This window comes from Alosa sapidissima, chromosome 6 (assembly GCF_018492685.1).
Source record: "Alosa sapidissima isolate fAloSap1 chromosome 6, fAloSap1.pri, whole genome shotgun sequence".
NCBI lineage: Eukaryota > Metazoa > Chordata > Actinopteri > Clupeiformes > Clupeidae > Alosa > Alosa sapidissima.
In genome coordinates, this window is record NC_055962.1 from 30,286,136 (window position 1) to 30,298,888 (window position 12,753).

Sequence of the window (12,753 nt, forward strand, 5' to 3'; positions counted from 1 at the left end):
ACTCTAGGCCTAACTGCCTGTTTCAGGGAATATATAGCGCCTAGGTAGGCTATTAATTAATTGTTCTAAATCACAGGTGTCAGACTCAAGCCTTTAGCCTACATTTGGGGTAGGCCTATGAAAATATTTTTTGTGTAGCCTACAGTTGGCCCACCAGTTATGAACGCACTGCATCTGCAAAGAGTCGACACTCTTCATATATCCACTCAATGTTTTTATGTTAGGCTAGCCTACTGAATGCTTTTGTTCAAAGCGTCTATTGACACTAAACAGACAGATTAATAGTCTATGTTTAGCCTATTGCATTATTTTCCGTAACATAAGCTTATAGAATAATAGTCTGACGTCCGTGTAGCCTACTTTTGCGTTCATTTGATTGAATATTGTTTCTGAAATTGGATAGGCTAAGTCGAAAAATGGGTCATTTTAAAGCTTGTTAATGATTTTAATGTGTTTAAATGAGAAACAAGCAAAAGCAAATTTGGGCGGTTTTTTGTGCATTCTCGCGGTTTTTGACGAGGTTTTGGGCTGGAAAACCTTGCTGGCATCTGGCAACACTGTCCTTTACAGCCATTAGCTGGCTCTATGTGGCTAAGACAAGACAAAAACGGCTAATTACGGAAATGTCCAGCGTGTGTGATCATTTCTGTGTAATAAAAGACAGTTGGCAGATTCATAAAATGGCTGCCGAGTGCCGACGTTCATGAGCCCTGTAACAGAGCCTGTCTACGGAGAGCCTCCCCACTCTCTATTAATCCCATACTAACCGAATTTGGCTGCAGTTCACCAGAGTTCACCTAGATGTCCAAAATACATGATGTCCTATGGAGCTACATGGCTAAATTTATTGTTTTCACCTATTTAACAACTGAAACCCTCAGATTTTATTTTATTTTTCGCAAAATGGATATGGATTATCAATCAAAAGTGAAATAATCATGGAGTCATGTCCTTTCGTTTTCTTACAGGTTGGGTCGCTGTTGCCCATAACACGCTAGCATTGATGCTATGCTATGCTATGATCATGCTAATGAATGACGACATTGACACGTTTGAAAGGCTTTTTAGAACAATTAAGTGACTTTAAAAAACATAATACTCAACCAAGTGTATTGGTCTTTGCCTCCCCTTTCGAATACAATATTCAAATTACTTGAAAAAAAAAACTATATCCCGAGAAAAGTGGATTTTGAGGGGTACAGCTCCATAGACCTCCATTCATTCTGGACTCGCCCGCGAGCGCCCCTAGATGCAGTACCACACTGGAAGAGTTCCAAGAGTGAAGGTTCTCCCCTTATTAGACATTCTCTGCCCGTAATCTTTACACTGTAGCTTGTTAAGTGTGGAACACGTGTAGTTGATGAGAAGACTCAGTCAGTAGATATTTTAAAGCTACACTCATCTCATCATACTATTCTAGTTTTTAGTCTGTTTTAGTCAGTGTTGGGAACGTTACTTTAAAAAGTAATTAGTTATAGTTACTTACTACTTGTTCCAAAAAGTAACTGAGTTAGTAACTGAATTACTCTATGATAATAGTAACTCGTTACCAGGGAAAGTAACTATTTGCGTTACTGTTAAAAAAAAAGTTGCTATATGTCAAAGAATTTGGATTTTTTGAGCAGCCAGTTGAAATGAGTAGAATAGACAGGTGTTTGTAGGCTACATAACTTTCGATATTTATTAGATAGATAGATAGATAGATAGATAGATACTTTATTGATCCCAAAGGGGAAATTCAAGATATTGCACATCGACAGACCTACGGTTGACTTCAGCCTGTGTCATAGGTTTTTGTTGTGAGTCAGAAAGATCTAGCTTTTGCTGCTTGGAGGACTTTGCTCCGAGTCCTTCTTTGCTAGTGAATGGAGAGCTATCATCTGTGGTGGAGGTATCGGTGTTTTTGGCCACTAGCTTTAGATGCGTGAGAGATGCTTCATTAAATTAGAGTTGCTTACAACGGATGTCGACAAAGTCTTCGCTCCTGGACATAATGTACACATTACATGCACTTTCTTGCCTTTGACTACAATGAATTTGAAGTAGTGCTTATATCTCCACCTTGAAAATGCCAACTTTTCATCGGATTGCTCCTGACCTCTGCTGTTTTGTCGAATCTCTATTTTAGCTGGTGCGTGTGTGTGGCGCGTGTGCTGGCAAGTGTGTAAAAACACTGGCTCTGATTGGCTATCATGAAACATGACTCTGCCTTAGCCAATCATAATTGCTTACGTCGTTATTAACCCACCTCCTCACTAGCTGTGAGCCAGGGGTGCGTTCGGAATACACAGTTTACGTCCAGTAACGTTAACGGCGTTGTAATGATGGGAAAAGTATTTAATTAGATTACCCAGTTACTGAAAAAATAACGTTGTTACCTAACACCGTTCTTTTAAACGGCGTTATTCCAAACACTGGTTTTAGTATGTTCCAGACACTGGAAGTGAAATGTTGTGCAAAGTTTTTTCTCAACATCAACATGTTAAAAAGACAGTCCTTGTCTAATTTTGAAAATGAACACTCGGCTAGTCTGAATATTCTCTTTATCCCTTCCACAAAGTAAAGAATAGATACATGCAAAATACAACTTAGTGTAGACTGCCAGAGGTGCACTGCATAGCGTGGGGGGGGGGGGGGGGGAGAGAGAGAGAGAGAGACTGGACGGCAGTGGACAGTAGGACTGACCTGTCTTGTAGAAATGGGCCAAGAGTTCCTCCTTCTCCACAAACCTCTGATACAGCCAGTCTGTCAGGGCCTCGGTTTCCATGGGAACATCCTTTATGGGATAGATCCTAAGAGAGGGGGAAAAGAGAGAAGAAAGTACTTGAGAGTGAGAGCCTAGCGCAGGGCAACCACCCCACTCAACCTCGAACCCGGGTCCCCTGGAAGCTTAACCTACAGCTTGACCGCAACGTCAAAGAGCCAGGCTCTTGGGCATGGCAGTCAGAGCGCATATTCAACTGGATGGATGGATGGATGGATGCTTTATTGATCCCCAAGGGGAAATTCAGGGCTGGCTCCTGATAATAAACCAAGGTTTATACACTGATTTTGCTAAATTTCTTTTCTTCATTCTTCTATCTGATTAAAGCACGATCTGATTCTGATTCATTGGGCTACTTGGCTCTGCATTTAATACTCAGGTGCGGTTAATACATGTTTTTTTTTTTTTTACACATTTGCATAAAACATTGTTCTGCGATTTATACACAATGCGGCTAATACACAGGAAATTACTGAATTACTGTATTGTATTGATGAGACAACCCATTATACACAATGCATTCCTGTTTAAGGGGATGACAGTATTCACTTGATTAATGCTATTCTACATCCTGACACCACTGTGGGGCAAGTAGCTACAAAATACCATAACCTTACACCTTAAAATACTGGCTTAAGAAGATCTTTTAAAAATCAGACGCCTAGTGTCTCGCTGTGAGAACGAAAGTCCTTTTGAAGACTCAGTCCTGGTTGACCCAGTACCTGCATACCTGCGTACCTGCGACCCAATCAGCCAGTAAGGCAAGAGCGAAGTAAGATAGTGGTGAACACACACATGCAGTTAACACTCCACTCCACTCAGGATCACACTCACGAGCGTAACACAAGCCTGTCTGACCTGACTTCACGGTAATAACAACAGTGCAATACGAGAGGTCTCCTGAGACCTGACTGTGCTTTCGAGGGATCCATGACTGGCTCTGCTGCCCGTAAATTGCAAGCCACAAGCACAGACTCACTAGAACACCAGCTGATGTAGTGGTACAGAGAAAAAAAAAAAAAAAAAAAATGAATTATATAATCCAGAGCTTTACTCCTATATGCTGTCTCTACTATCTGGTATTACACAGCCTTTCATTGTGCCCCATACAGTTGAAGCGTTCAGCAATGTGCAGAAATAGGGGGAGAAAAAGCAAACATTTAACTGATTGTCCAGTGTCCTTGGCTGCCCCGAGTGCAGTGACGAAGCGTCCGGTAGCTCGGGTAGTCAGGATGGGAGTGCCCATGGCCATCTGTGTTCCAGTGATCTCGGGATCTGTGGCCAGCAGGTGTCCCTAGTGAGCTGAGATATCGGTTTAACTCTCCCTCCCTGTGTGTCTACCTCTCTGCATCGCACACACACACACACTCTCTCTCTCTCTCGCTCACACACAATCGCACAGTGCAGTGGCAGAATCACCTTCACGCTCACTAGAGGTGACAGCCTCCTCAGGAGCACTAGCCCATATTTCTCCACGTGTACATTGCAAAGGCAATCTCTCAAACCCCCATCCAACATTTAACACCCTCCCCCCACCCAACATCTCCCAGGCCTGGGGAAACGGGTTCTGTAGAGTATCCATGAGTCTCTATTACTCTCCAATCTGTGCATGTGTACCAGGGATCAATGTCTGTGTGTGTGTGTGTGTGGGATAAATTCATTTTGACCACATGTGTGTGTATGTGTTTGTGTGTGTGTACTACTGGCAGTTGAGTGTATGAGGGACCGATGGAATGACATTATAAACGTGTGTTTGTAAGTGCGTGGGTGTGTGTGGCCCTAAGCTGACGTCAAACACGAAAAACCACAGATAAGGGTGTGTGTGTGAGCTGGCTTTTGTGCGGTGGCTGCATTGTGCACTGTGCCAATCTCCACACTGGTAGAGTCAGGTGGCAAATGACGGAATGAAGGGAATGACGATCTGGAGATTAGAGTTTTAGTAGTAGGTGTTTATACATGGTGTGAGATCAGGGTTATGTGCCCTGTGTGTGGGGGATGGTGTATGTGTGTGAAAGAGACTGGAGAGTGTGTGTGTGTGTGTGTGTGTGTGTGTGTGTGTGTGTGTGTGTGTGTGTGTGTGTGTGTGTGTGTGTCCGTTACCCCAATACTGTGACAGACTGAAGCAGACAGTGCTTTTGATTTAAGTAAGTATAAGTATATATACTCTTTTGATCCCGTGAGGGAAATTTGGTCTCTGCATTTATCCCAATACGTGAATTAGTGAAATACACTCAGCACACAGTGAGGTAAAGCACACACTAATACCGGCGCAGTGAGCTGCCTGCAACAACAGCGGCGCTCGGGGAGCAGCGAGTTAGGTGCCTTGCTCAAGGGCACTTCAGCCGTGCCTACTGGTCGGGGTTCGAACCGGCAACCCTCCGGTCCAAGTCCAAGTCCAAAGCCCTAACCAGTAGGACACGGCTGCCCCCATAGAGGTTGCGTTTGACATCATCCTCTTTTTAGGATGGTCCATCTTGTCCATAGGATGGTCCATCTTGTGATTTGTGCTTTCTGCAATCCTGTCTAAGGTGAGATCAGTGCAGAAGACAGAGAAATGAAAGGGGGAGGAAGGAGCGGAGCAAAAGAAAGAGGGAGGTAGAGAGAGAGAGAGAGAGAGAAAAAGAGAAAAGGTAAAGAGCGACAGGGGCCAGAGAAGTTAGATTTGCAGGCAGTTTCATTAGTCTCCATACACCAAAACTGCTCTTCTGCCCTTAGCTTAATCCACTCGTCTTCACCTCCTCTCTCTTTCCTCCTCTCTCTCTCTGACTCTCACCACACACACACACACCTGATCCAGCGATTAACGTCATCTGTAAGCCTACACCTGCCTTACCTCACGTCGAGCCCTGTCTTGCACCATTCAGGTGATAAGCCCGACGACAGCTCTGATGGCGCTCTGCGCGACGGCAATTAAATGAAGATAACCTTGGAAGCCATCGGCAAATCCAATTGTCCTTTCAAACCCAATACGGCATAAGCAAAGGAACGTTTATAGTTAGCAGGTTTTTTTTTTTTTGTTGTGTTTTTCTCATTGAAAGCCGATAGCCACGTGGGGTGGACGCTTGAGAGGTGCACATGGGGCTGTGGCTTCTGAGAGCACTTAGGCAACGACTAGGGCCCTCTAGGCTCCGGTCACTCCCCACTAAGAGGCCAGCGCAGCGTGGACGCACGCGCACGCTCACTTTCCCCCCCGCAGCTGAAATATTGATGGCATCCGGCTCCAAAGCGTCTGGCGTCCGGTAGGGTGAACAAGGGCGGGCCCCTGTCCCAAGATGCTGAGCCTCGTTAGCTCGGCTTCTGGCCAGCAGGCTCGTTATCTCAACGGGGGGAAATGGGCGTGGGTGCTTGGAGACCGCGTCTGCGTTAAGCAGCACAACGCCTTGTGATGTTTATTAATCCTCAGATAACACGGAGGAAAGTCCAACGGGAATAATGTCAGTGGTGCATCAGTGCAAACCATTCTTGTGCCATGTTCTGCTGTGCTGTGCTGTATCTACTTTGTCTTGGCTGTGTCATGCTAGCTCCCGTCTCCCCTGTCCCAGCGCCTGCCTACAGCTGTAGATGTTAGTATGCTAATCAGTGTGTGTGTGTGTGTGTGTGTGTTTGTGTGTGTGTGTGTGTGTGTGTCTCAGCTGGTGAGTAATGCTGTGTGTGCTGCCATTATGTGTTGGTGTGGTGCCAGGGCAAAGGCTGTCAGGTTTCTTCCTAACCCAGACTCCTGTTAACCTGAGCTACCGGGCTGCAGTCGACTCCTCTTACTATCGCTGTCAATACAGACACAGACACACATACACACACACACACACACACATTAATGCACATATGTAATGCAAAATTACAGATATAGATCAGCACAGACACAACCACTTACCATATCTATACTCCTCTACTCTAACAAGCGCGCGCACGTGCGCACACACACACACACACACACACACACACACACACGTCTGGCCGAGTAATGAGGTGTCAGCTGTCACCTACACTGGCAGGTGTATGTGTCTGTGGGTGATCGCTTCCGTCCCTATTTGATTTCCCTCACGAGCGATCCTCGCTCTCTCTCTCTCTCTCTACAGCCACGGGCTCCCGCTGACACCCACCCCTCGGTCCCAAACAGCAGTGCCATCACCAGCACCACAGCCACTATTTGATTGACTAAAATAAAAAACACACGGATCCACCCACAGCCATCCCCGAGCAACAAGAGCACAGCATGTATGCATTTAATATGGGTCATATTATGTTAGTCCATACATTTGTGTTTATGGACTTTGTGGAGGTTGCATAATACGGATATGTACTGTGTGCTTCATGCATCCTTGTGTGTCGGCTGTGAATGTGTGTGTGTGTGTGTGTGTGTGTGTGTGTGTGTGTGTGTGTGTGTCAAATCCTGTTGCGGATAGCATGTGTGTGCTTTTGAGTGTGTATTGTCTGTTTGATATGGGATGCATGCGAGTCTGCTGTGTTCAGAGTGTGTGTGTGTTGGTGTGTTACTTTGCTGTGGTCATGTCATGAGTGTGTTTTGTGTAATGTACTGTATATGCATGCAGCATGAGTGGGTTTTGTGTGTTGTGCATGTGTGTGTGTCAGCATGATGGGTGTGTGTGTGTGTGTGTGCATGCTGGGTTTGTGCATGTGTGTGTACATGGTGGGTATGTGCGTGTGTGCATGCTCTGTGTGTGTGTGTGTGTGTGTGTGTGTGTGTGTGTGTGTTCCCTGAAGAGCCCTCTCAGTTGGCCGAGTAAGAGCGCGGAGACGGGGAGCGCCCCTCCAAACCTCCTCTTAGCCCCGTCGCCATGGAAACTAATGAAGCAGCCCCCTCATGTGGGCAAGCAAGGGCGCTGGAGCACGCACGCACACACACACACACACACTGCTGCAGCTCTAAACCGCTCCTAGACAAATGGAAATCAGCCCCTCCCACCGCTTACTTTAAGTATGTGAACTGAATTAACAGCCACACACACACACACACACACACACACACACCTAACCACAAGAGTAGCCGAGTATGACTTAGGTCTTCCTCTTTCTCTGCAGGTCTGTGCTGGTGAACTCCCTCCAGGAAAAGGAAACTACGGACACTGGTAAACTCACTGACACATAACACAAATTCACACACAGATACTCTCCTAGGTAGATACTCTCTTAGTAAATGAATTACACTCTTTAACGGTGTTGTAGGCACTATATCTTAATTAGTTCATAAGTTGACTATTCTACTATAAAGATGAACACATTCTCACACGCTCACGTGGAACGGGGGCCAGAGACGACAGCCTGTGTTGAAACGCCACACAGAGACGACGCACCTGAAAGTCAGGTGAGTTTCACATCATAAGACCACTCCGCCTCGTTGGCACAGACATTTATGGCGCGTTCCCGACTGACACCAAAAACCGATAAGGAACCGCAAAGCGAAGGAGTGAGTAGGGTGTAGCCACAGTGTAGCCAAATCGCCATGGCGATGGACTTCACTCCGGATGCACCGCAGGGACTTTATCTGTGTACACGGCCTCTCCCTATGATTCCCCTGACCGGGCAGGGCAGGAGAACCCTCTTGCGTTGGGCAAACAAACACACACCCTAAGCTCTGCGCACAGACACACACACACACACACACACCCCTCGGCTCTGCTCACCTGATGGCCTGGTGTGGACTTAGAACAGGGCGCGAGTGGCCAGGGAAAATGGCCGGGAACAAAATGGGAGGATAATGCGTCATTGGGTCGCAGTCCAAACTGTGGACACGGCACTGCTAGTGTAAGGCAGTGAGGAAATGCTGAGCTAATCAAAGCTACTTAAAAGGAAATTGGAAAGGAAACTTCATGGCTTCAAGCTTCACGGGTGTCGGACACAAACCAAATCATGATCAAAAACTGTACATTTTTTATTTAATTTTAATTTATTTATTTTTAGATTTTTTTTTTTTTTTTTTTAACATTATGTACATTTTAAAGTCACTTACTCTCCCTTCGTGTTGACAAACACAAGACATGAGGCCTGAAACCTGGCGGGTAGATGGAGGTGCGAATAACATCAAGATTAGTGATCCATTGCAAGTGAACAGTTTGATGACTAGTCGTCGATTGTGTCAAATATCATATCACATATACAATATCTCTCTCTCTCTCTCGCGCGCGCGCAGCGCGCGCACGCACACGCACCACACCACACACACACACACACACACACACACACACACACACACACACACACACACACACACACACACACACACACACACACACCCATAACATCCCTAAGAATAATCAGCATCTGTATTTATTCACTGGTCCACTCCTTAACGGAGGAACTTTAAAGCCTTGACCTCACAGCTCCAGGTCACCCACTAGCAGAGATCAAAGGAAGACAGAGGGAAGAGGGAAAAGGGAGAGGGAAAGGGAGAGAGAGAGAGAGAGAGAGAGAGAGAGAGAGAGAGAGAGAGAGAGAAGGGGTGACCAGATGGTGAGAGGAAGGGAGCTAACAGAAAGACTGGTAGGGTGGCTGACTTTATAAAAGACTGGTAGGGTGGCTGACTTTGACTGGTAGGGTGGCTGACTTTATAAAAGACTGGTAGGGTGGCTGACTTTATAAAAGTTTCACAATAGAAAATGTCAGTATCACTCTGCCACTCACACGCACACACAACATCAAACCCCACATAACCGTTTTCCTCACTTCTCCCTCCATACACACACATGCAGCCAAACAGACTGCAGATATCAAAACAAGAACCTAATGTACACATCCCTCTGCACGCATCCGAGATGACCACACTGCACACCTCACCTTTATCTTACTCTTTTCTTCACTCCATCTCTTTCTTCTCTCTCTCCATCTCTCCCCACTACCCAAATCAGACCATTCCGCCAATCCTCCCCTCCTCAGCTCTCAGTGCTATCCCTCAATCACTCACTCCTTTTATAGCTCTACCATCTCTCTATCCTCCTCTCCTCTTCTGTACATCTCTCTATCCTCCTCCTCTCCTCTTCTGTACATCTCTCTCTCCCTCCATCTCTATCTCTGTAGCAGGTGCGGGTTCGGCGGTGGGCCCTGGAGTTGATGACGTGGACGAGCTGTCTGGCCAGCACCATAAATCAGCCCGCTTTTCACACTGCCGCTGATGACCTGTCCGAAAGAGCAAAGAACAGCAGAACACAGAGGGGGAGGGGGGGGGGGGGGGGGAGTAAGAGAGCGAGAGCGAGTAAGAGAGCGAGAGAGCGAGAGAGAGCAAGAGAGAGAGAGAGAGAGAGAGAGAGAGAGAGAGAGAGAGAGAGAGAGAGAAAGAGATGCTGAGGGAGGAGGCTGAAGAAATAGCTGAAGGAGAAGGAAAGAGCTGAGAGAGCTTCCCCTCATCAGCACCACCTGCCCGCCTCACTCACCTGGCCCCACATCTGCCTCTGCTGCAGATTACACACGTTGCAATCCAACAGTCTCGAGAGAGAGAGAGAGAGAGAGAGAGAGAGAGAGAGAGAGAGAGAGAGAGAGAGAGAGGAGAGAGAGAGAGAGAGAAGAAGGGAGGGGAAAGAGAGGGATTAAGAGGAAAAGCATAGAGCAGCAGGTCAGCTCAAATTCGCACATTTATCTTTGTCTCCATGGCTTCACTCAGGTATTGAGAAGCACGGCTGGCCTTAAGTTTCTCTCTCTCACACACACACACACAGGAAACCAAATACTATTGAAAAGCAGCCAAACACATTGTCTACATTAACCAGTAGATGGTAAAGCTAGCACACGCACAGTACCTGACATCACTACATATCAGGTAGACACACCTTAAACGCACATCTAATACATGAAGTGGAATCCTTCATCACTCAGCTAGTCACTCAAGGATGAGTAGAGCCAGGACTACAGAGGTTTAGGTGAGCGGTCAGAAACATGCACAATGACCACCTCAATTTTAATTAAACAACTTTCTCTGTCCTTATAGTCCTTATAGTTTCAACTTGACTCTCATTCTGCATTCTCAAAACTAATTTCAGATCAGTCCTATTGACAAGAGATGTGTAATGTACAAGGGGCAACAACATAAATATGCTCCAGATCAAATAAAATGTATAGAAAAGAACCAAATGCTTAATACTTGTACATCCAGTTGCATTTAACTAGTGAGCCTCCAGAGATCTACCTCCAGTCAATATTAATCTGTTCTCCTAATACCAAACTGATTTCAGATTTATTTTGTGGGGACAGAAAATGAGGATTTTCTCAGAGGAAAAAAAAAAAAAAAGATGAAATCTCTCCTCCTCTTACTCACTGTTCACACTCTATATCCTACCATGTCTCTCTCTCTCTCACGCACGCACGCACGCACACAGTGTGCATTCCTTTCTCTCTCAAACACACACCCACCCACACCCACACACCCTCCTCTCCCTGTGCTCAGCAGTCTGAGTCTGAGCTTCTCTGCCCCATCAGCTGTAGCAGTGCAGGTTAATCCTGCTGTTCGCTTGTCACCTATCTGCTCAGCCGGCCTCATAATAGGTATGTGTGTGTGTGTGTGTGTGTGTGTGTGTGTAGCACTACTGTGTGGTGGCATTTGTGTGTGTGAGTGTGTCTGTTTGTTCATGCATACATGTATTATGCCTGTGCATTTTTGTGGCACAGGATCATACATACACACACACACACACACACACACTCAAACATTCAGAGCTGCTGACCTCATCAAGGATACAGCCGTGGTCCAAAGCCCATGAGAAGCTCAGCAAGGTGGGCTCAGCATGGAGCCACGATCCCCTCACTCTCCCTGGGTGTCTTAATTACTTTCCTAATGACCCTTAAGCCCTAATCTTAATTGCTTCCAGGTCAGAGGTCACCTGTCCCAGAGAGGGGGAGGAGCATATGAGCGCAGCAGCTAGAGCTCTAGCTCCTTTGTTAGGAACTGTTCTTGGATCAGCGCTAGCCAAACTTAGAGAGGGAGTTAAGTCTTTCAGAGACGAACGACCTCGCTGCAGGAAGTGTGTCATAACAAAGGGACACCAGACCCTAACAGCAGTAAGCAGGCTTGGAGAGGAGAGGGAGTTAGAAAATGTACCACGATGCTTCCTTACGTTGGAATGTGCGAAGAATATACACAAATCAAAGTGAAATATCTGTGAGCCTCTTCACTCCATCAAAGAGCAAGCAAAACCGAAATGAAGGATTTGAATGACCTCTCTCCACCCTGCGTCAGGTCCTGCTCGGAGATCTCTATCAGTGTGTGAGCTCTTATCGGTATGAGTGCTTTCCTCCCATAGTGCACAGAGCATGGCTTCCTCCAGCAGAGAGCTGGAGAGTTGTGCTGACGAGCCTGTATATAAGGGGGGGGGGGGGGGGGACAAAAGCAAATGCTTCCACATGGAACTCAGGGGGGAAGAAAAGCAAAAAACTGTTGACAGATGCAAACTCTCTCCCCCCCCCCCCCCCCCACACACACACACACCCAGCACTAGACATACAAACACAACCACAAACACAGAAGAGGGCTTGTCTTTCCATACTGCCAAGCATTCCTTACTGGCCTATGTCTATACACATAAAAGGCAAAGTGTTGAAAAAAGGAGCCAACTATGAGGAAAATAGACACAGCATCTGGGATGGAGCACGGCCAAGGTCGGCCTACCCTGCTATATAGGCTCCATTAGCCAGATAACAAAACTGGCAAACGTACAAACCAAACGCTTTCCTCCAAACCGGATCTCAAATGACCTAAAGTGAGGAAGGAGGTCAAACATCATTCACACCAACTAACCACAAGGCGACACAAAGCTGAAGTGAAAGGAGGACAAAGAAGAAGTGAATAACACGAGCATTGAGGTTTTGCTTTCTACCAAATGTTACCAGCTGGCTGACACTCCTCGTCATCGCTAGCCTGTTAGCGCCGTCGCTAGCAATGGTGGTGCCATCAGCGAGGTTGCTTTCTCTTAAATTTGGCGGTCATAGGAGCAGGGTGTATCCAGTGTGTGTGTGTGTGTGTGTGTGTGTGTGTGTGTGTGTGTGTG

At 46.4% G+C, this 12,753-nt stretch overlaps 1 protein-coding gene across 7 annotated transcripts in view; it reads right to left on the reverse strand.

The window, feature by feature from the left end:
* Positions 1–12,753, reverse strand: part of lpgat1 (lysophosphatidylglycerol acyltransferase 1) — a 46,164-nt gene that overhangs the window by 3,790 nt on the left and 29,621 nt on the right. For 3 of the 7 annotated variants that reach the window (XM_042095450.1, XM_042095445.1, XM_042095444.1), the window contains exon 7: positions 9,322–10,103. In XM_042095450.1, coding sequence (XP_041951384.1) covers positions 9,785–10,103 — 319 coding nt within the window. In that variant the 3' untranslated portion in view covers positions 9,322–9,784. Of the gene's footprint in view, positions 1–2,685; positions 2,793–9,321; positions 10,104–10,149; positions 10,171–12,753 lie in introns of those variants that run through there. The other 4 variants (XM_042095448.1, XM_042095446.1, XM_042095451.1 and 1 more) reach the window with 3 other exon arrangements.